Source organism: Stenella coeruleoalba (assembly GCF_951394435.1).
Source record: "Stenella coeruleoalba genome assembly, chromosome: 1".
Classification (NCBI taxonomy): domain Eukaryota; kingdom Metazoa; phylum Chordata; class Mammalia; order Artiodactyla; family Delphinidae; genus Stenella; species Stenella coeruleoalba.
The window spans coordinates 100,559,605-100,584,468 of NC_137169.1; the positions used below are offsets into that span (position 1 = coordinate 100,559,605).

Consider the following 24,864-nt stretch of genomic DNA (forward strand, 5'->3'; position numbering starts at 1 on the left):
TTATTCTCCTGATTTAATGCCTTCAGCAATTAAATTAAGTTCATAACACCAGGTTTCGTAGCGATAGGCCATGCGGATTTGGGCCACATTTGTCTTTCGGATATCATTTCCAGTAGGACCTTCTTCAAGGTAATTATCACCCAGAAACTTTACTTTCTCCTATAAGAGAAAAGGAAACAGAATGATTGTTGTCTCTTTTTACCCTGATATAGACAATAATTACATCCTCCACCAAGATTCCTTCCTTATGTTAGCTACGGGCAAGAGGAAAACAATAAACCATTAAAAGCACTCATCCAGTACCTCAATGTGCACGGTCTGCTGAGAAATCAATTATATTTTATTTCCCTTGCCCAAAAAGCATGGCCAGAGAGACAGAATAGTTTTTTCTAGTCCCTGTCCATAGTAATTGCACATGATTTGTGAAATAATTTTTCAACATGTTTCCCCAACTAATTTTTCAATATTCAAGTTGCCAAATTCTAAACTCAGAAGGAGAGCCAGTCAAGGGCAGGTCTACCTCATGAGAAATTCCACATTGCAGAACACTGTTTCTTGCCACTTCACACATATCACAGGTACTCAGCTTGAAGACTTGTGCAGCAATGGCGTATTCTTCCATTAGGGGCTCCTTGGGTTATTTATTTAAATGAGGCCAAAAAAAAAAGGAAGAAAGGAAGAAAAAGGAATGCATTAAAAGAAATAACCCACATCCTGCACAAAAAGAATAATGAAATATCTTGATTTGACTTTAAAATTCTGGGTGGTAAACAACATTTCAGCAAAAATATACTTGTATTACTCAAAATTCCATATGTGTACCTTGGTGAAGTGGAATTGCATCGGGTCATCTGTAGACAGTGAGATCATTAGCCCTTTCTGGAAGAAATCTAAAAACGGATTTTTGGCATATTCTAGAAATAAGCTGTTGTTACTTAATGGCGACATAGCGATGGGAATCTGGGCTAAGAAAAACAAATACTGTAACACAGGACTCTGTAAAGGAAGAGTGAAAAAAAATTTTTTTAATGTTGAGAAAGGGACACAAACTAGAAAAGTTAAAACTTCCTGGTTACCTCAAGTTTTACCTTTCAATAAAATTATCACCTATTCTTTAAATCCCCTTGTAAAGAAGAATAATAGCTTTTAAATGTAAATACTATTTAGAAGAAATTTATTTGGGATCAATTTTCAGAAGCATTGAGTCAAACCCAGCTGTTTGTGTTTTAATTGTCTAGTTAGTTAGGCAAAAGACTTCACCTTGAAACATTTTTTTTCCCTACAAGAAAGTTCTGACTCACACCAGAGGCATTTTAAAACATGCTATAACATGAAATCTGGTGAAAACCAGTTTCAGGTAAGCCAAGCTGCCTCTGATTTATCCCTTGTCAGAGTTCTAAAATGCAAGTCAGGCGATCTGCATTAACTCCTCCCTGCCACCAACTATCTAGGTAATCTTGAGCAACTTCCTTTACTTCTCTGGGCCTCTGTAAAATGAGATGCACTAAATAATCTCAAAAATCTTTTTTGCTCTACTTTAATTTGATTCCAGTGTTGATAATGACTTGTGACAGAATGATAAGGGGAAAAAATGCTGTTCCTCTAGCTCCAGTATAAAAGTTAATATTAAGAAGAGAGCTTCCAACTCACCTTTTTTAAATTCAGGCCATGAGAGATATTATCTGCTGTCATGAATGCTGTCATGAGATGGGTGAGAGCTCCAGCTTCCCCACAGTGAGGTCGGAACAGAAACGTATTCATGCCTCGTTCCCTAGGGAAACGGAGCTACTATAGCAATCACAGGTGACTGACTGGGACCTGGCAACAGTGCTGGGCATAGAGTGATTTATAAGAAAATCTGGTAGGAAACACCAGAACACTCTGAAAGGGAGTGGGGTATCCAAAGTATTCAGCAAAACTGACAATTCCAAATCATAATCTTAATTCTTCCCAAACACAGGCTTTTTGAAAAAGAGACAACATAGGATATGAGGGTATGGAGGAAAGTTTTGATTACCTGAACAGAAACATCTTCAGTTTCCACCCAACTTTTACCAATATCACCATGTCGTTGTTTCTCCTACTCACACTTCAGCGGGGAAACATTTCCAGAAAACCCCATTATGATAGTCCTCTATTTATTCCTTACCCAGATATATCAAGGAAGGTAAAATGTATGGAATTTTATAGTAAATTGCACAGTGATTAGTGTAAATTCCTAAACTTCCAAAGAAAAGGAACTGTGAAAGTTACTGAAGGCTCCAAACTGTCCATTCCTGCCCCTAAATAAATAAAGAAACCGAAGAAAAAGACAAGGGAAAGAAATTTCTGCTCTGGGCCAGCTGGCAGCATCCCAGCAGCGTAGGCCCTCAACCACCTAGGGTGCCAATGTATGAGGAAAGAGGTGTGCTAAATAGATTCTCCTTCTAGCTCCAGTTCTCATCTACTTACTTTCTCAGGCTGTTGAGCACCGTGATGTTTGCGTACATATAGTAGGCATAGTAAGTGTAAGATGGATTCTTTTCCATGGTCCACTCCTGGGGCTTAGGGCTCTTGGAGGAGAACATGTGGCCGCTGTGTTTGGACTCATCATCCACACTGTCGAAGCCAGTAATCTGTCAGGAAGAGTGAGCCACGTAATGGGTTCAGTCTGAAGGCAGGGTCCCGGCCCTCAGACAAACTTTCAGCTTCCAAAGGCAAGGACCAAATGTCAGAGATAAGCATCAAGAATTAATCATGGTTAGGTAGGCGGGCTGGTTCATGTGCAGCCGTAGGAAGGCTTTCAGGGCCATGCTTACATGCTTGAGGAAGACACTGAGGTCTGGGTGAGCCTGGGGGTTGATGGTGGCCTCAAACACTGGCATGAAAATATTCTCCAGCATCTTTCCGAAGTGTGGAAGGAAATTCTTAGATCGGAACACATCACTAGAGGCAGGAATGAAGAGAATTTAGGAGGAAAAGATTTTTTGGACTAATAGTTCAAAGCAAAGGACCAAAGGCAAGCAAAGGACTAAATGCCATGTTCAGGAGAAGACCTAGTGTCTCCATCCTAGGTCCACTCTGGTACATTCTTCTTGGTTACCCATAATGAAGGATTCAGTTTGGGTTTGGCATAGGAGGTATAAATTTCTTGTTGGACCACATGCCCCTATATCTTCTACAAATCCTCTGTGGTAAGAAAACTAAATGTTCACAGCTAAGTCCAGATAGAAAATGAAGAGTATGGGAACTCTGTCATGAAAGTTTCAATGATTTTTACATGTGTGGTATCGTGAGCGTGAAACAGTTATCAAGAACACCTATGATATGCTGTGGCCAGGGGGCAATCTAACAAATTCTTATATAGCACACAATATATGCCATCCACTCTTTTAAGTGGCCAGAAGTATTAGCTAATTTAATCCTCATAAAACACAATAAATTAGGTACCATTATGACCCCATTTTAAAGATGATGAAACTAAGGCACAGAGAGGTCACACAACTTGCCAAGGTCACACAGCTAGTAAGTGGTAGAGCCAGGATTCAAGCATAGCCAGTCCAGAGCCAGGGCCCATGCTTCTAACCACCACACTCTAATGCTTTAATATCTCTTCCTTAATGATATTAGACAGGATGTTTTACTCCAGTCAAAAAGCTACTTTTATTTTTGGCTAAAGAGACAGGATAAAACTCTTGCATTGTCACAGGGCACACACAGCATGGAGGTAGGTGGCTAGACAATATATAAACACTTAAGTTAGATAAAAGATCAATGGTATGAACATCCCTGAGGGCAATGAGTAATTAGCAGGTGATAATACCATTGATGAATACTCATTAATCATGGAGAACTTGAGCACTTGTAGATGAGACAATCGACAGACAGTGGTAGAGGTTCTGATACAAGAAAGGTACACCCCAGTACAGATGCGCATGGGAAAGAGTGAACTGGACACAGAGAGGAAGACCAAGAGAAAGAAAATGTATAGTAAAATGTATATAGTTCTTATCTTAAGTCTTAATCATTCTCAAGAAGTTATTTTGTGATCTGCATAAAGTCCCCTGTTTTACAAAACAAAACCAAAAAACCTGGTTAGAAAACTGAACTGAAATGATCTTCCTAACTCCTGTCTGTCATCAAGAGTGCTAAACCCAGAAGGGACAAAACCAGGCACCCGGGCCCCAGTACTGACTGCTGTTTAACAAAGCTTATTTCTGTCCAGATGTGCTGCACATTCCTTGCTGGTGTGGAGGAGGTGAGGCAGGTGGGAGGAAGGCAGGCTTCAGGGTTTCCAGTGGGTGGGTACTTACTAGATCCTGGGGACCTGGATCATCCATGTCATGTTGGGGCAGTAGATGTGGTTTCGGATGAACCAGGTGGAGAGTTTGCTCCACTCATCAGGACTGCGGCCGTAGATAGACAGGCGGGGCTCAGTGTGCTGGTACTTGGCATCCACCAAGTCTGCACCTACCTCCTGCAAAGCCAAGAGAGGAGTCCAAAGCCAGGAATTCTCACGGGTCCCTCAGGGGTCTAAACCTGTGGGGTCTAGGGAGAGGAGATGGGTACTAAGAAGAACAGAGGAAATGTGAAAGGCAGTCAGAGGAAAACTATCAAGGTTAAGATGTAAGGAGCCTGAGAGGTGAGGGGGAGCTAGTCGGGCTAAAAGACTGATAGGATGTAATGGAGTCTAGAGAGAAAAAGAGTCAGACTAAAGATGATGAAATCCCAAGGCACTGCTGCAAAAGAAATTCAGCTTTTCATATGCCCCCTATCTCCCCAAACACACATCTCCCAACTGCACCTGTCATTCCTGCCTCCTAATGTTCAGGTGTCATGAAGATCAGGATGGATTCTGATCCTAATTCTTCCTGAACTTGCAACTCCAAAAGCCTGGAAGAGCCAGGTCCTTAATCCCAAATCCACACCCTTAGGGTCTCTGTCCTAGGAATCAAGGTCTTTGAAAATCATTACAGTGAATGTTTCAGAAGAAATTATCACATTCATTTGTGTATTGCCTGACCTCAGGGATAGCATCCTCCCTCCCTCCTTTCCTTCTTTCCTTCCTTCCTTCCCTCTTTTCTCTTTCCTTTTTTCCCTCTCTCCTTCTTCCCTCCCTCCCTTTCTTCTTCCCTCCTTCCTTCCTTCCCTCTTTTCTCCTTCCTTCCCTCCCTCTCTTCTTCCCCCTCCTCAAGAACCAGGCCAGGTACCATAGATCTGGTTGATTTCTCCTCACCTTGATGATAGTGGCAAAATATTCCCCATTAATGTAATTGTCTGTCTTCAGGTAGAGGTCCCGTAGCTCACTTGCTCCTACAGGATTGTATTTGTCATTGAACTTATCAAAACGCTGGAAAGTCTGACGTCCCTGCATCAGGAAACAGGAGCACAAGTATATCTTTATCAGAGCTGCCTGAACACAGAGAGTTAGGGAATGGCCACAAGGAACAGTGGCCTGGTAACAGGAGAAGGGCTTGGCGCAGAGCAACTAAGCCAGTGCGCCACAACTACTGAGCCCGTGTGCTGCAACTACTAAAGCCCATGCCTAGAGCCCGTCTCCACAACAAGAGAAGCCACCACAATGAGAAGCATACGCACCACAATGAAGAGCAGACCTAGCTCACCACAACTAGAGAAAGCCCATGCACAGCAACGAAGACCCAACAGCCAAGAATAAAATAAATAAAATAAATTTATTAAAAAAAACAAAAAACAAAACAGGAGAAGGGCTTGGGCTCCAAGAATGGAATCCAATACAGCTGACAATGAGAGAACCTCAAAGTTGTCCATGGGTTCTTTCAGTTAGCATGGTAAGCCCACGTAGTTTAGCGGGCTCTGAGAAGGGAGAGTTTGTAGGGGAAAGGCGTGTGGGGTTCTGAGAATTAGATGAAACTGACATTATCTTTTCAACCTACAGCATGAACATCCAGAGAATCAACAGTCAGGTCGTAGGGATGCATTTTTAATTTAGCAAAAAGTTCCTTTAGGGTCAGATTTTTCTCCTTGGTGCTATAGACCACTCTGTCAGCATCAACTTGGTAAGATTTCTTAATAAAGCGCAGTAGATGTTTCTGGTTCATGCAAGCGGCTGCATGGATATGGGTATCAACCTGTGTGTACATTCAGACAAAGAAAAACCAACAATCAGCTTGAGTTATGCTTCTCTGTGGTGCCTGCCAATCCCACTGTGATGGGAGAAAGGAGTATATGATAGGGGTGTGACCTGGCAGCTGGTGGAGGTGGCCGAGCAAAGAATGAACCCGTAGCACCTTTTTGTGCCCTTGTGAGGATGTGAAAGTTTAGGCTGGATACAGTAATATTGCCTGCTTCTCCTGGATATCTGTGCATCAAATTTACTTCCTACATTTGATCCACACAAAAGTCTTGGGGACAGTTCTCCACCCATGAGACACAGCTGGAAGTGAAGCAGCTGCTACAGCTTTCAGCCCCAAAGGGAGAAAGGTTGAAATGATGAAGCCATGGCACAGCGATGGCACTTATGAGTTGGTATTTTTATGAGTACAATTTTATAAGCGGAAGTTTTGATAGATTAAGTAATTTGCCCAAGGTTATACAGGTGGCTGAGCCAGGGATTGGTCCCAAACCTCTGCTCATATATTTCCTACTCCCACTTCCTTGCAATCATTTAAGTGGTCAGAACACATCTTGGAAGTGTTTCTAGTTGATTAGTTTTCCATTTGCTATTCACAATCCTCTTATGAGCTAGATTGAGCAGATATATTTCCCAGTTTTACAAATGAGGAAACTGAAACTCAGAAATATTTAATCATTTCCTCCCCAATGTCTTACAGTCAGGAAGTAGAAGAAAGAGGACTAGAGTGAAGACCTTTCAAATCCTAGAATAGTGGTTTTTGAGGTTCTATTCGTTTTTATTATTTTTGTTGTTGATGATAACTATAATTTTTTATGGCAATAATGTGATAAACCTTTCTATGCAGAAAACAGCAGAAAAGGCATTTTAATCTTTTAGACATCATCTATCTCCTTTCATGAAGTTCTACTGAACCTGCAGAAATCTTACATGAATCAGAAAAACAGTATCTTTCTTGTCCTGTTCAAGAAATAAGTGGATTAATGTTTTTGTCCAGGAATGACCCCTGAGCACCGAATATGTTTACCTTCCTGCAGTTGTAAAAATCCCGGTGGGGGTTGCTCTTCAGCTCCTTCAACTCATCCATCTCATTGAGCATCTGATGGACCTGGAACTTGGAGGAGAGGAACTTCAGGCGCCGGTGGGTATAGGTCTTACTGTGAAAATTAAATCATGATTGTAAAAAATTCCAGACATCTAAGGAAAACAGTCACAATTTCAAAACCATCAGGACCCTTATAACCTGTAGAAAACTATTATGTTTGTTTCCAAATGGAACTGGCTTACTCTGCATTAATCTAACTTGAAAAGTATTGGGCTCCAAGGACTTAATCTTTTCATCAAAATTGTACATAAATAATAATGAGGGAGGATTGGGGCTCAAAGCCTGTCTCAGCCACCTGTGTGACTTTGGGCAAATCACTTAACTCGTCAAAGTCTCAGCGTGTGAATCGGGAGTTATAAAAATACCCACCTCATAGAACGATTGTGAGGAGAAAAAGAAACAGTGCACATGAAGGTTTTAACATAGTGTTTGAACCTTGTAAGCAATTAATTAATACGTAGTCTTACTGTTAGTAGTAGTAATAGTAGCAGTAGTTTAGGTCTTAACACTTACACGGGTCCTCGAGCAATTAAAGCAAGTAAAAAATTCATATCATCTAAGAAGGTGTCCAGATTGGGGTAAGGAAGTGGCTTAGGCTCCTCTTTGCTGGCTGCTTCTTCATTAGGATAAATGTAAACCACACCGTCCTTCATTTTGAGGTGATAACCGAGGTTTTCCGGGAGGTTATCTGTTCGGAAGGGGTCTTCTCTCTTCTTCATGGGAGGGGTAAAGACTTTTTCAATAAAACACACAATAATATATCAGCACATAGAATGAATGACCACATAAAAATAACCAAAGTTAAATACTGTAAGATCTCATTTGTATGGAATTCTGTATGTCATAAGTTGTAATTATCCAGAGCTAAGCTAAAGTTTATTTTTACATTATTTCCCAAAGGTGACTAAATTAGTAGTATAAAATAACAATAACATTTTATCTAGTGTAAGAATGATTTTCAAGTTCTTCAGAATTTCTGTTTATATAATTGCAATACTTCTTACAAACCATTTTCGTTATTTATTAAAATTGTTAAAATCTTCCTGTTAAGAGCATTTTATTAACATTTGAGATAACTGCGTAGAAATAAAAGTAAAACTACCGTTAAAATGTAGAGTTTGGGCCTTTTCCTTATTTAAACCAAGCTTCTCTATCAGTCTTAATTTAGAGTGGTTATTTTTTAACAGACAATTTTTTTGAGCAGTTTTAGGTTTTAGGGGGGTGGTGTGATGAATTGGGAGATTGGGATTGACATATATACACTAATATGTATTAAATGGTTAACTAATAAGAATCTGCTGTATAGGGCTTCCCCGGTGGCGCAGTGGTTAAGAATCCGCCTGCCAATAGAGGGAACATGGGTTTGAGCCCTGGTCCGGGAGGATCCCACATGCCGCGGAGCAACTAAGCCCGGGCACCGCAACTGCTGAGCCTGTGCCCTAGAGCCCACGAGCCACAGCTACTGAGCCCGAGTACCACAACTACTGAAGCCCGCGTGCCTAGAGTCCGTGCTCCGCAACAAAGTGAAGCCACCACAGTGAGAAGCCCGCGCACCGCAAGGAAGAGGAGCCTCCGCTCTCCGCAGCTAGAGAAAGCCCACGTGCGGCAGCGAAGACCCAACGCAGCCAAAAATAAATAAATAAATAAATTTACTAAGAAACATATATATATATATTAGAAAAAGAACCTGCTGTATAAATTTTGATGACCAAAAGAAAAAAAAAAAGAAAACAGAAAATGTTGGCACATTTTCTATCCAAAACTGAGATAAGGAACACGAAAGAAGTGAGACAGTACATTGCTATGTCAAGTATAAACTTTCGAGTCCCTACTCTTAAATATACTAGAGAGATAAAGTATAATTTAGGAGAAACAAAGGCAAGTCATCCTAAATGTCAATACTATAGAAGATGAACAAACCAATGTTATGAGTTACCAAACTGGAACATGTTTACTATGATTTTAATATTAAAAGGAATTAAAGAGAAGAAGCTCTAGAACTGGAAATTTTTAACAACATCACAAGTTGATAGTTCAAAAACCTTAAATAGCTGCCTCCCCTGAATTTCAATTCTAGAAGTCTAATCCTAAAGATAATAGAGCAATTGTACAAAGATGTCTTAATAAAGATGTTTATTGTAACCTTGTTGGAAATAAACTTTTTTTTTTTTTTTTTTTTTTTTTTGTGGTACGCAGGCCTCTCATTGCCGTGGCCTCTCCCATTGTGGAGCACAGGCTCTGAACGCGTAGGCCCAGCGGCCATGGCTCACGGGCCCAGCCACTCCGCGGCATGTGGGATCTTCCCGGACCGGGGCACGAACCCGTGTCCCCCGCATCGGCAGGCGGACTCTCAACCACTGCGCCACCAGGGAAGCCCTGGAGATAAACTTTTAAAAGTCAGAAATCTAAACGCCTAAATATAGGAATTGATTAAATAAATTATGATACAGTTATACAATAGAAATTATTAAAATATGATTGTTTAAAAATATGTACTATATAAGAAAGAAAGTAAAAATGAGATATGTAAATAAAGTGCTATGGAAAGTCAAAACCTGTAGTTTACTTTTGTACAGAGGTCAGAGGAAGGAAGGAAATGATAATGGTCGAGCTGTACCTTGAAGGATGAGACTGGATCTGGACATTTGAACATATAGTAAAAAAGTGAAAGGAAGGGCAATGCAGCACAGGGAATGGCATGGCAACAGTACAGGGGCAGGAATGTGCTGAACTAAATGGACAACAGGATATGCTTCCAACCAGGACAAAGAGTTCAAAGGTGGAGTAAAGGAGGTAAGTTTATAAATAGATTGAGTGTGCAAGTCCAAAAATAAATAAATAACAGATAAATAAAACATAGTTAGAAGGCTAGATGGTGGTAGGCCTTGAATGCCAGGCTCAAGACTGGACTTAACTTTGTAGGGGGCGTAGTTAAAGGTTTTTGTCAGGAGAAGGATGTGCTCAGATCTGTTTTATAATAACTGGTACCAAAGTGAGGATGAACTGAAAGGAAGTGAGATTAGAATTTGACAGAGTAGTTAGGAAGCTATTGCAATGATCTGGACAAAGAGAAATATGCACCTAAATTAGAGCTTGAGGAATGGTGAAGAGAGGAGGTTCTGAGAGATATTGTACAGACTGAATCAAGTGATTGGGCACTTGGGCGGGAGAGAGAACGGAGCCAAAGATGACTATGATATCTTAAAACTGGGTTACTTATAATCATGGGGCACTTTTAACAGTTAGTAGTTAAACCTAAAGCTATATTCCAGACATTATATAAGAAAATTACTTACCTGGATAGAAGCTCTCATTTGCTACCGAAGCCTCACCCTCAATGTTCCTCAAGTACTGGGAAGGGGTTTTTGGAAACCTCTGAAATGACTTCTGCATATATTTCTCCCGTATACACAATGCCCGATAAAGACCTTTGCAAACCATTTCGAAATCTTCAACCGTAACCTACCAAGAAAATTTCACAGTAGCTCCTGTGAAAACTGGAGAAGTGGGGAAAGCTTGTCATTGGCACCTCCCAGCTCTCCTGGGTGTCACAGCCCCTGCTGAGCCGCTCCTACTTCTCACTCAACTTGGGCCCTGGGTCTCCCTCAAGGAGCAGGCCCTGAAGTTTTAATCGCTCTTCCATTCCTGCCAAAACGTGTCTGTCCTATGAGTCTTTCCTTACAGTCCCATATTTGTTTTTGGTTTTTGCTAGATAGCAGTGATTATATAACAAATATGATTAAAAGGACCCATTCTAACATGGACAATACTTTCTCCAGGTAGCAAAAGAACATTTTAAGTATAGGCTTCTGAAGACAACATCTCAACTGAAAGACAATGTTGGTGTAATATGAGAACTCAGATCACCTGCTGGTCAGTGTGGAAAAAATTGGGGAAGGAATAAAGTGTCACACTTCCCTCAAACCCTGTCACCCATGCACTGCTTTCTGTAGCTAGAGACGGATCAGAATATCATCCTGTGAGAAGTCATTCTTTGGGATGGTTTTGAGCAGGATTTTATCTGGGACTAAAAACAGAGATTATAGAGTAAAATTTTCTTAGAACTGCTGGAAATTTCCTAAAACTGACCTATTTTTGGGCTTCCCTGGTGGCGCAGTGGTTGAGAGTCCGCCTGCCGATGCAGGGGACGCGGGTTCGTGCCCCGGTCCGGGAAGATCCCACATGCCGCAGAGCGGCTGGGCCCATGAGCCATGGCCGCTGAGCCTGCGCGACCGGAGCCTGTGCTCCGCAGCGGGAGAGGCCACGGCAGTGAGAGGCCCGCGAACCGTAAAAAAAAAAAAACTGGCCTATTTCCCTGACCCCATCCCCAACTCCTGGCTGGGCTTGACATGCCCACAGTTATAACTCTAAATCATTGCATGCTCATCATCAGAACCCAAAGACTTTCTGGGACCAATGCAAGCTTGTTCCCAATGGTTTGAAGTCCAGATATTAATCCTAAACAGTTGAACTCTTTTTAATGACTTGTTGACCTTGACCAAGAGAGTCTGGCACAGGTGCTAGGTCTGGGGGTCTGCTTCCAATAGCACGCTTGTTCCTTTGCTACCTAATGGGCCAACCACCTAAAGCTCCTTGAGGACAAGAGCTGGATCTTATCCACCTTCTCGTCCTCAGCACTTAGCACACAGTGCCTGGCACAGAGTATGTGCTCAATAAGGACTGATTACAATGAATTTGTTGTTTACCTGGGATGAATGGCCTTGGGAACTTAGCCCTAATTCCCCCTTTACTTCTCTGTTCAGTTATAAAGGCAAAGACTGATTCAGGTACAGGCCACAACTAGGTGGAGTGTAGCTCAGCAGCTCAGCCACCTTCAGCTACCCGGTGTAGCCACATACTTGGTTCTTCAAAGAAATTATACTCCAATAAAGATGTTAAAAAAAAGAAAAAAGAAAGAAAGAAAAAAAAAGACTCCAGATCAAGATTTCAGGTGCCCTCCAGCTTTTATAGGAGGAGAAGCTAATCCCTGACTTCTGTGAGCCTTGTCCTTCCTCTCATCTTCTTTCTTTTTATTCCTGTTTTCATTTCCACCAAGCACATAGGGATCAAGTTTTAATATTTGTGGTTTTTTTGAACTCTGGCCTTCTCCAAACTTTGTTTGCCACGTTGCTATTAAACATTTCGTTTCAGTTATTTAGCATCTAAAATCCCTGCCATTTGTAGAGCACACATGTTACCATGCAGAAAACGAATAAACAAGAATAGTGTCCATTTCATTGCTCTGTCATTTTTAAATATCTTGGAACTGACCCTAAGTGGGTCAGTTACATGAGAAGAGGGTTTAGGACCAGTCATTAAAACTATATTTGGAGCATAGACCAATGGCTAAACAGCAATTTCACCAATATGATGCTGATTTTGCAAGTCCGTGTGGCAGAGATTTATTTATTGACCAACTGTTCTGGGTAGGACAAGCAGGTCAAGTTGTTTGCAACTTGAGTTTACTATCCCTGTGGCATACCAGAATCTGTTCCAAGCAATAATCTACTGTGTAAGCATCTGCTATGAAATTGGAAAGGACAGTTGGTCGAAAAACAGCAGCTGCATTAGAATGTTCTGACCTCTCTCTCATCTTCTTCTTTTTTTAAAAAATAAATTTATTTATTTACTTTTGGCTGCGTTGGGTCTTCGTTGCTGCGCACGGGCTTTCTCTAGTTGTGGCAAGCAGGGGCTACTCTTCGTTGTGGTGCATGGGCTTCTCATTGCAGTAGCTTCTCTTTGTTGCAGAGCACAGGCTCTAGGCACGCGGGCCTCAGTTGTTGTGGCACGTGGGCTCAGTAGTTGTGGCTTGCAGGCTCTAGAGCGCAGGCTCAGTAGTTGTGGCGCACGGGCTTAGTTGCTCCAGGGCATGTGGGATCTTCCCGGACCAGGGATCGAACCCATGTCCCCTGCATTGGCAGGCAGACTCTTAATCACTGCGCTGCCAGCGAAGTCCTCTCTCATCTTCTTTCCTCTCCACTCTTCTTTCCTCTTTTCTCTCTCTTTCTCCTGATCTGTTTTCTTTGATTGGTTAATGCTACCTGCAGCCCTTCTCTCCATTCTAGGTCTGCTCTGGGTCCATCGTTCCCCAAGAGCCCCTCCCCACTCTGCCCCCCGGGCCTCCCTGAGGCTCCCTTTCCTGCTTTATGATGCCCTCAGTGAGACTAGTTCAGTTGCTACTCTCTTTGGTTCTTTTGCCAGAATCTGTCCACTGTATTCTGTAACACACACATCACATTCTACTGCGTATTCGCATGTGCAAGCAAATGAGATAAAGGAGGAGAAATTATGTGAGATGATAAAAGCAAAACAGAAATATGTCATAGCATATCGTAAACAACAAGGTCCTACTGTATAGGGAGCTATATTCAGTACCCTGTGATAAACCATAATGGAAAAGAATATATATATATATATATATATATATATATATATATATATATATAAAACTGAATCAATTTGCTGTACAGTAGAAGTTAACACAACATTGTATATCAATCATCAATAAATTTTTTTTAAAAGTTGTAGCATATTGGTATTGAAATGTGATAATGAAGTATAGCAAAGGACAGGTGAGCTAACACCTTCTTCAAAAGGAAGGGGAGGAAGGAAAGAAGCTGAAACAATCAAGCTGAGTATCTTTCTAGCAGCTACATGTGAGGGGCAAGAAGCAACTCACCCCAGAGGAATAATCGCCTGTGATCTGCACTCTCTGAAAATCAGGCACGGTCTCGTAGGTGGGAGACGAAGAAATGTATTCATCAATGTGGGACAATTTGGTGGAAGATGTTTCACTTTGTGGAACGGACAAACTAATGGTCCTCTGTCCAAAGTAACGCTTTTTTCTCGGTTTGAAATTGAAAAATAAAAAGAGTTAACTTTATCTTCATTGCGAGTTTCATTGTGGTAAGTTGATGTTCCACTATACAATTTCATTTTGAGAAAAAGAGTGAAAATTAAATGTGGGCTGGGTGTCAGAAACAGGATCCAACCTTATGGAAAGGGGTATCATGTTAGAGTGTTCCCTTCGTCCTCGTATACCTTGGAAGAGTGGGTCTTGGGGAATGTACTAGAAGACTCTCAGCATGACACTGTCCTGCACAGGAGGCCCACTCCCAGCAGAACAGGAAGTCTGGGTGCTGCAGTAAGCACAGGCTATGTCAGTTAGTACCTGTGTCATTTGGTGCGTGTCCCTTAAATTCTGTGAGCTTCTGTATCTCTCTCTAAAAAAGTGGTGTAATGATGTCTACCATTCAGGATTTCTGTGAGATTTAATGTTTATAAAATGCTTAGCACACTACCTGGAACTTGTAAGTTGCTTAATCAACATTACTTCCTCAAATCAACATGTATTTATTCCGTTTCTACTTTGACCCATGCCCTGTGTTAGGTCCTATGGGGGATGCCAAAGAAGGTGGATTGCTGTTATTTCCTTAAAGAAATAAAACCAAGGGAAGGACTGCAGAATGACCTCCCCATGAAGCTGGTTGGGGGAGGGGAGTGTTTTGAGGAGGGGGGGGTCCAAGTAAGTGGTCAATAACAGGTTTGAGAACTAAACTGTGGCACATAGTGACAGGTAGTGAGTACTAGAGTAGTTCAAAGAAGGGAAAATAAACAGACTTTGTGGAGAGGGATCTGTTCAGGGGAGGCAGTAGTAGTTACACATCACAGGCATAGGATGGGCAGCGCCTGAGGGCAGAAACGGAGAGCTGTATCCCTGAGGCCTGGAGGAGGTCAGACTGGCTGAAGGGCAGGATTCCTATCAGGCAGCACGACACTAAGGTTGACCAAGTACAGAGTCCAAAGATGAGGCCCTTGAGTTCCAGTTTCTATATAGTGTGGAAACTGAGCGTGTGCTCAGCAGCCATCAGCCACTTTGGTTTGGAACAATCACGTGGTAGATCATGTCCTCTTGCTTGGGTGAACAGGAATGATTCAACTAAAGGCAGGTTGGATGAAGGTAGGAAGGCCACTGTTTTCTTCTTTTTTGGTCCTCGTTGCTTCGCCCTAGTGTATTCAGTGTGTGTGTTTGGGGGGGGTGTGGGTTTAACTCTGACAGAGTTTTTCCTCCAAGTTGAATCATCATTCAGAGTGAACCATCTGCCCTGACATTTCCCCTTCCTTGTGTCCCAACGTAATGAACATTCCACTTACACCACTTACCTCCTGCCTCCTGTGGGGGTGGACAGAGCCTCCAGCTGGAATAGGTGTTTGCGCATCTCATCGTGCAAAATTGGACAGATCTCATCCACATCAAAAGGGGAGATCTCATGATGGCCTCCCTCATCTTTGACTTCAGAGGCAAACACTTTTTCAGCAAAGCTCCGTGTTGCATCATCAATACCTAAAAGGCGTTTTCACGTGTTAGTGTTCAAGCACTTTCTCAGAAGTCATCCGAGAGTTTCTGCTGCACAGAAGGCACAGTGCTAAGGACTGCCCTGGGTACATGGCTCCCCTGCTCTCCGCCCAGTGTGCCAGGAACATGATGGCACTTCATGCCTATTCTCTCTTTAGTGGGTTTCTGTGTGGGTAGCTTGGAAATCCATTCTCAGAATCACGGGTCAGATTCTTACAGCACACTTTAGAGGGTCCTAAAGATGGGATTGGGCTCTTGCAGGACTAGCACTTAACCCAAGATCACCTGTTTCTGGCGGGGCTAAGTTTGATTTCATAGTAACCATGCAGCATAGTCCTTCCTATCAGGTTGGTGGAATTTTTCTGACGGTTTTAAAGATGCGGATAGGGTTGTTGGTCCTTGGCGTTCTTCTTCCTGAACAGAATAAGTGATCTAAATAGTTCTGAGAAATAAATGTGTACTTTAGGGCCTTTCTTCCTCATAAGACAGATATTGTGTTTCTGTCACACATCACAACCTCATTTTTTTCAAATCCTGATGACTTGGTGATGTGCTGGTGTTGGGGGCGGGAAGGGAATTGCTAATATTTACTGCCTAGTGTTGGGAGTCCCATTTCTTGTGGATATGTGGCCTTCCATAATGAGTGACCTTTAGACAGCCCATTTTACTTTTACTTGCCTTAATTTTTCCATTCTTAAAATGGGTGGAAGGATGACCTTTTAGCCTGGCAATGAACAACCCCAAGATCCTTAGAATACAAGACAACCAGTTTTATCATATAGGGTAGTGATGGCCATCAAATATCTGCTTTTCTGTTAAGTTCTATTGTGTTTTCCAGACACCCAGCTGTTTCCATCTGAGTAGTTATAACCTCCAATACTTCTAAAAGTCTCTTGGTATTTCCAGAAAAGAGCAGGTAGCAAATAATGAGAATGGCAAACAGCTGGATATTTGGAGCAACAGCAGGAGACAAACATTCTTCATGTGATGACAAAGCAAACTGCATGCAGAGAGATAGATCCCCTCACTCCTGCTGCCCCTTCAATGTCTATACAAGTCTCCAAAATGACACATTTTCAATTACAATTTAGGTAAGTGTACTGTATTCAAGCACTGTTCTGTACTTACCAACTCCTTCACCTTCTCCTGTTTCAGTTTCCTTATGTATAAAGTGGGAATACTAATACCTACAAACCTCACTTACAAGGCTGTTGTGACATCGAGATAATGTATGTGAAAATGCTTTTTGAGAGCAATTTTTTAAAGGAAAATAAAACACCAGATTAAACTGAATGACATAATTTGGTAGCATTGCTCAGACTGATATTTGGTATTTGGGGTTAGGTTTGGGTTATTAAGGAAACGATAAATGGTATGGCTTAGTATAGGCTGAAGCATACATTGGAAATGAGAGTAATTGCCTCATAACTTCACCAACGCTAACAGTCAGGTCAGCCAGTTTTCAAACCTGGCTTGTCACAGCAGAGTAACAGAGAAGCCCAATATGTTGGCTGAACTTCATGCATCTATTTGTCTCATTGAGCTCAAGCACTTCCTGAAACTGACAAGCATCTTTGGATGCTATCCCTAGTTTTTTGGCAAGCACCAAGATCCATGAAGGAACGAACAAAACACTAAGTAGATACATTTGATGACCTGAGAATGCCTCCCCACCCCACAGCCAACTGTTCCGCAGAAATAGTATCATTCCTCCCTGAGCATCACAGGCAAGCACATGCACCTAAAGGATGAATGACAAGCAGAAATTAGAAGAGGTTTCATGTACCATGGGGAGCAAATGGAAATAGGCCAGTGGGCTCTGATGATGATGAGGAGGAGAATGAAGATGACTATGCAAGTGGCTTGTCATGATGGGGCTGTGGCAATGCTCTTGGAGGTCTCAGGAAGGAAAGTATGGAAATGGAGTCCCAGGAACCAAATCCTACTTGCTTGAGATCTGGCTCTTCCAGAACAAGCATCCATTAAGCGGGACTGCACACATCTATTTGTTTCATGTTTTTAAACATTGTTTTTTCTAGGTTGTATCTCCCTAAGTCACTATAGACAGTTGAAAAGTAGAAACTCTACTCTCAAGAAGTATCTTACATTATCACCAAAAATTATATGGTTGATATTTCCTTCCACTGAATCAACCAGTTGTTTTGGCTTCATGTAACCACAGCTGAAATTTGATTCCTAATTCAAGAGCTTTGCCTTTCAAAAATGCTTCAGGGAGTGGTGGTGATTAGGGAGAGGAAAGAGTGAAACTGACATTTCAAAAGGTGAGTAGATAAGATTTGGTGACAACCTAATTCATGGAGTAAAGTACAGATGACTCCCTGAGATTTGTATAGATAATTGCTGAGTTCTTTTTTGAGCATGTTTGAGATAATGGAGCATCTGAGTGGCAATGTCTTGAGGTTAGGACATCCACATCTAGACAGAGAATAGATAAGAGAATAGAAACAAGAAGTAGAGTGGTGAAGCAGAAAGAACACTGGACTAGGAGTGAGAAAAAGTGTCTGTGACAGCTGGGTGGCCTTGGGAAAGCCATATAGTCACTAGGAGCCTCAGTGTTCATCATCATAAAAGAGGAATATTAATAATAATAATGTCAACTTCAGAGAATTGTTGTAAAGATTGACCAAGAAATACTTTAAAAACTACACAGTACTATGCAGAAGTTGGGGATTATTATTATTAACATAGGAAGTGCAAAACTCTTGAGAAAAGAAATATCATGCTTGCTGCTTCACCCAACAGACCCAGAAAAACATGCTTATTTCTCAGCAGTGCTTTATTAATGTGTAGGAAAGACAGGTTGTAGATCTTTCATCTGCCACATGGCATCTCATAGAGGAACTCAGAGGCACCATGAGTACTATCAGTCCGTCAAAGGACAAGTCTGATTGGAGATGGAGGGGAACACACATAAAAAGTTACAATTTTATCGAAAATGGGTTTCACTTTATCTGGTCACAAAAATTCACCATGGAATTTTTTGCATTGGAGGAGGGTTTACTAGGGCAGGACTCAGTAGATCCCCTTAACTAATGTCTAAAGGAGAAGATTATTTTATGTCAGAATATCAAATGAATGTCCTCTGAGGTTTCTTAAAAAAGGGATTTTTGGAGGCAGGAAAATTCATGAGTGCATTTGCTATGCTATGGGAGATCTATGGTCATTATAAATCTTTGTTGGCTTTTAATGGTATCATTAATAAACACTGCTGAAAAATAGACATGCTTCTGAATTAAAGAATAGTATCTTTTAGAAACTGATACTTTGGCAAATGGCAGGAAAAATAGCCCAAAATACTCACGTTTTTCTTCAGCTGTATGAAATAAAATAGAACAAGATAAAATATATGTGGCTACTAATCAATGCTTTGGAATAGAAATAGGTAGGTTGGTATAAGAAAGGGGTGTGGTGGGATGTGTTATTAAAGCTCATTCTTCCATTTTTCTACAATTTGCTGCCAATAGAAAACCCTGGGAATATAGTTATTATATAGCTCTTCGTTTTCTTTTCCTTTCTAATTTGTCTCTTTAAATTTATGTTTATAATTTTAAAAAGGTACTCTTTGTAAAATGTGATTTTTAAAAACCTGATCAAGAGGGATGGAAACTCTCATACAATGCTGATTGCAGGTAAGCGAAAACAGATTATTTGGTAAACAATTAACACCTACCAAACAGCCATTTCTGAGAATCTATCCTACTGAAATAATCCTTAAACATGGAAAAAGCTTTAGGTACAAATATTATTGTCAGAGCACATTTATACTTAAAAAAATCATAAGGAACTTAAGGGATTGGTTAAGAAAATTGGAATATTATACAGCCATTTAAAATGATGTTTAGGAAGAGTTTGGAGTGCCATGGTAACTGATTAAGTTATAATGTGAAGCCAGAAAAAGGGCAGGATACAAAGTCACATGTATAATATAATCTCAACTGTGGTTTTTTAAAAAAAATTCTTTAAATTTTCAAAGAAAATAGTTTGAAAGAAAAACACTAACATGTTAAAAGTTATCTTTGGATGATGAGGATTGTGGTTTTTTTTTTTATAACTACTTTTCTAAATTTCTCAGTTTCCCTAAATGAGTGTTTATTACTCTTATTTTTCAGTGAAATGTCTCTTTTTATTTCACATGAAATGTATTACTTTTATAATGAAAAAGACAAATTATTATTTTGGAAATTACTCTGTGTACAAACCTGGATTGTGAACCATCAGAATACACAGATTAATATTAATATTGCCATTATTCTCATGATTTTCAGCTAATGGTATAGCTAAAGACATTTTATAGGACCCTTCTCCCAAGTGTGGCAGCACAGGTTTTGTTTAGACTAGCAGCGTAGATAATAAATATCTTACACAGTTTTCTACTGGGATCATCAAGGATGCTACTACATGATACAGTTTTAGAAGATCACCTCCCTCCTAAAACTAAAAACCAAAATCCCCTTGGAAACCTTGTCTTGTCTTTTCCTGAAATGTACTGTTAAAATTACTATGAACCTTAAATAAAGGATTCCCGAGCTGACATGATAGTTAAAGGATTGATTGCATATTAAAAGCAGTGAACTCTACAAACACTTTTGCACACCTACCTGGAAGTTTCAACAGAGGCATTGTGCTGGGATCCTTGATTCTAGGATAGCACAGTAGAAAGGAAGAGACAGGAGACTGTGGGGATGACTGACTGACAGTATAAAACACGCTGATATTCATTTTATTATTTTGCTTTGCCCCTGTAATTTGACCCTTCTCTGCTAAAAGGAGACAGATGAGCTTTAGACCTATTTATAGCTTTAGGCATTGACTGTGAAAAACAGGTGAAGCCTTCAGTGTTTACCCTGGGATTTTAGACAAGATATCTGTGGTAGGCCAGAAATTGCATTTCAGTACTCTCTAAATCTTCCTATGGATTGGATTCTCTTCAAGTGTAGTTTTCTTGTATGACTGGACCACTGATGACTATTTTCCACCCTAGCGAAACACAATGAAATCGTCCAGCCTTCTGGAAAGTCAAGGTCCTCAGGATTTCAGTCCTGAGAACAGCTTTCTGTGGTCGGGGAATATGCTGGTACATTCATCAAACTCTCAACACACACACACACACACACACACACACACACACACACACCCCTTAAGAAATATTCCTGACTTGGCAGAAATTCACCTGACAGAAGTTATTTAATGAATTAAGTCATAAATTTACTTCAAATCTTGTGGAAGCACAACTGCCATCTAGAGTGCTCAGGGACCCTTACTCTATATATTGTTACAAAAAGAATATATTTCTCATGCATAACATTTTATAGTACACAAAGCACTTTCCAAATATTATCTATTTTATCCTGCTTACAATGCTATAAGGCAAGGAGCACCTTACCCTTGCTTCCCAAATTAGAAAACTGGGGCCCTGGGGAGAGACGTGCCTTACCCAAAGTCATTCTGATTGTTAATGCAAAGCCAAGTCTCTCTGGACCAAGATCTCATGCTCCTTCCACAGTAACACAGAGTCTTGGTTACAGCAAAATACAGGAAGACCTCGATTTTATTGTGCTTAACTTTAACACACTTTGCAGATATTGTGTTTTTTACAAATTGAAGGTTCGTGGCAACCCTGCAAGGAGCAAGTCTACTGTCACCGTTTTTCCAACAGCATTTGCTTACACTGTGTCTCTGTCACATTTTGGTAATTCTCACAATATTTCAAACTTTTTCATTATTATTATATTTGTTATGGTGATTTGTGATCTGTGATCTTTGATGTTACCATTATAATTGTTTTGGGGCACCACGAACGCATGCCCATATAAAACAGTGAACTTAATCGATAATGTTGTATGTGTTCTGACTGCTCCACTGACTGGTTCCTGTCTCCCCGCTTCTCCTTGGGCCACCCTATTCTCTGAGACACAGTTATATTGAAATTAGGCCATTGAATAACCCTACAATGGCCTCAAAGTGTCCGAGTGAAAGGAAGAGCCTCATGTCTTTCACTTTAAATCAAAAACTAGCAACGATTAAGCATCGTGAAGAAGGCATGTTGAAAGCCAAGATAGGCCAAAAGCCAGGCCTCTTGCACCAAACAGCCAAACTGTGAATACAAAGGAAAAGTTCTTGAAGGAAATTAAAGGTGCTTCTCCAGTGAACACACGAATGATTGATAAGAAAGAAAATCAGTTTCACTGATGATATGGAGAAAGTTTCAGTGGTTTGGAGAGAAGATCAAACCAGCCACAACATTCCTTCAAGCCAAAGCCTAATCCAGAGCAAGGCCCTAACTCTCTTCAATTCTACAGAGGCTGAGATTGATGAGGAAGCTGCAGAAGAAAAGTTTGAAGCTAGCAGAGGCTGGTTCATGAGGGTTAAGGAAAGAAGCCATCTCCATAATGTAAAAGTGCAAGGTGAAGCAGCAAGTGCTGATGAAGAAGCTGCAGCAAGTTATCCAGATGATGTATGTAAGTAATGAATGAAGGCGGCTCCACTAAACAATGGATTTTCAATGTAGATGAAGCATCCTTACATTGGAAGAAGGTGCCATCTAGGACTTTCATAGCTAGAGAGGAGAAGTCATGCCTGGCTTCAAAGATTCAAAGGACAGGCTGACTCTCTTCTTAGGGGTTAATTCAGCTGGTGACTTGAAGTTGAAACCAATGCTCATTTAGCATTCTAAAAATCCTAAGGCCCTTAAGAATTAAGCTAAATCTACTCTGCCTGTGCTCTATAAATGGAAAAACAAAGCTTGGATGACAGCATATCTGTTTCAACATGATTTACTGAATATTTTAAACCCTCTATTGAGACGTACCACTCAGGAAAAAAAAATTCTTTTCAAAATATTATTGCTCAATTGACAAAGCACCTGGTCACCCAAGAGGTCTGATAGAGATGTACAACAAGATTTATGTCATTTTCATGCCTGCTAATACAATATCCATTCTGCAGCCCAAGGATCAAGGAGTAATTTTGACTTTCAAGTATTATTCTTTAAGAAATAAATTTCTTAAGGCTACAGTTGCCATAGATAGTGATTCCTCTGATGGATCTGGGCGAAGTAAATTGAAAACCTTCTGGAAAGTATTCACCATTCGAGATGCCATTAAGAACATGCGTGATTCATGGGAAGAGGTCAAAATATCAACATTAACAGGAGTTGGAAGAAGTTGATTCCAACTCTCATGGATGACTTTGAGGGGTTCAAGACTTCAGTGGAGGAAGTAACTGCAGATGTGGTGGAAATAGCAAGAGAACTAGAATTAGAAGTGCAGCCTAAAGATGTGACTGAATAATCTCATGATACAACTTGAATGGATGAGTTTCTTCTTATGGATGAGCAAAGAAGGTGGTTTCTATTTTCTTTCTTTCTTTTTTTGGCCACTCCACACAGCTTGCGGAATCTTAGTTTCCCGACCAGGGATCAAACCTGGGCCCTGGCAGTGAAAGTGCCGAGTCCTAACCACTGGACCACCGGGGAATTCCCAGAAGGTGATTTCTTGAGCTGGAATCTACTGCTGGTGAAAATTTTGTGAAGGTCGTTGAAATGACAGCAAAGAATTTAGAATATTACATAAACTTAGTTGATAAATCAGTGGCAGGGTTTGAGAGGATTGACTCCAATTTTGAAAGAAGTCCTACTGTGTGTAAAATGCTATCAAACAGCGGTGCATGCTACAGAGAAATCGTTCATGAAAGGAAGAGTCAATTGAGGTAGCAAACTTCACTGTTGTCTTATTTTAAGAAATTGCCACAGCCATCCCAGCCTTCAGCAACCACCACCCTGATCCATCAGCAGCCATCAACATTGAGGCAAGACCCTCCACCAGCAAGAAGATTAAGACTCTCTGAAGGCTCAGATGATGGTTAGCATTTTTTAACAATAAAGTATTTTAAAATTAAGATATGTACATTGTTATTTAGATATAATGCTACTGCACACTTAATAGACCACAGGATAATGTAAACATAACTTTTATATGCACTGGGAAACAAAAAAGGTTGTGTGACTTGCTTTATGTGATACTCACTATCTTGTGGTGGTCTGGAACCAAACCTGCAATATCTCCAAGGTACACCTGTCTGTGATAATTACTGTTAGGTAAATAAAGTACTTAGCTAGACTCAGCAGAATTTATGAACTGTAACAGCATATATTAAAGATAGTAGCATCAGTGTGGAACTTCAGATTTGGAACAGAATTGTGGGCATGGACTGAACGATCTTTTAACTACTATTTTCTACTGAAAGTTGGGACAAGCCTCTTTGTCTGCAAAGAGAACATTTTACGGCTTAGCTTTATGGCCATCCTCTCCTTTCAATCAACAATCTTAGAAACACATTACAAAGTTGTTTCTCAACCAAAATATTTTTTGTTCCTTTTGAACTCTTTTTTGTGACATTTCCACCTGGATTTCCCAATGGTATCTACAAATGGATATATACAAACCAAACATCTCCCCCCCAAATCAGCTTCTCCTTCAAATGACTCTTAACCTTTATATGTTACCCTCCACTTTCCCCATTCTATTTGTGACAGATACCCTAGTTGTCTATTCAAATATCATTTTCTCTTTTTTCTTATTAACAAAAGTTAACTAATGTTGACAAGTGTTAACCGATGTGCTCAGCCAAAAAACTATATTTGCTATACTCTTTGCAGTGAGAGTGGCCATGTGACACAGTCTGCCCAATGGGATAGAAGCAGAATTGCTGGGCGGGATGTCTGGAAGAGCTCTTTTAAAAGAGGCCAACTCAGCTGGCATATGTTTTGCCTTTTGCCCTTCCTCTTATTCCTGCCTGGAATAAGAAAATATCTGGGTAGGTTGAGTGCAAATCAACAATTGTTGTAACACAAGTGACAAGCAGGACAAGAGCCACATGTGAAGAATGCCTGAGCAGAAAGAAAGGGCCTGGGTTCCTGATGGTATCCTTAAGCCACCACAGTAGCGCTGGACTGCCCACCTCCAGACTTCTTAATATATGAGAAAATAAATTTGTTTTATCCACTGATTAGTCTGGGTTTTTTAGCTACTAGCAACCAATGTAATTCTAACTGATAAGTCATGAGTTATTTCAAATTCAGATGATTGCAATAGATTCTAATTATTTTCCCTGTCACCAATCCATATTGCAAAATACTGCCAGGCTAAATCTTCTTGAAACACAACTTTGATCATTATAGTCTCAGTTCAAAAACATTCACTAACTCTTCATTCATTGTTTCAACAAATATTTCTTGGGCACTTAAGAAGACCAAGTTTACGTGGTTAAGGTGAACTAGACCTCGGTTCTAAT

The 24,864-nt window shown here is 40.6% G+C and overlaps 1 protein-coding gene across 2 annotated transcripts; it reads right to left on the reverse strand.

The window, feature by feature from the left end:
* Positions 1-20,193, reverse strand: AMPD1 (adenosine monophosphate deaminase 1; the record flags this gene model as incomplete). Of its 2 annotated transcripts, none has more annotated exons than XM_079901048.1 (15): positions 1-159; positions 521-631; positions 823-996; positions 1,651-1,771; positions 2,452-2,615; positions 2,799-2,925; positions 4,293-4,456; positions 5,216-5,347; positions 5,895-6,089; positions 7,119-7,248; positions 7,710-7,929; positions 10,493-10,658; positions 13,876-14,041; positions 15,360-15,540; positions 20,172-20,193. In XM_079901048.1, 15 exons carry the CDS (start codon positions 20,191-20,193, stop codon positions 1-3), a joined length of 2,232 nt encoding a protein of 743 aa, XP_079757174.1. The 2 variants fall into 2 exon arrangements, with proteins under 2 accessions (XP_079757174.1, XP_079757173.1); XM_079901047.1 differs by having other exon boundaries at positions 20,166-20,193.
* Positions 20,194-24,864: the final 4,671 nt, after the last annotated feature.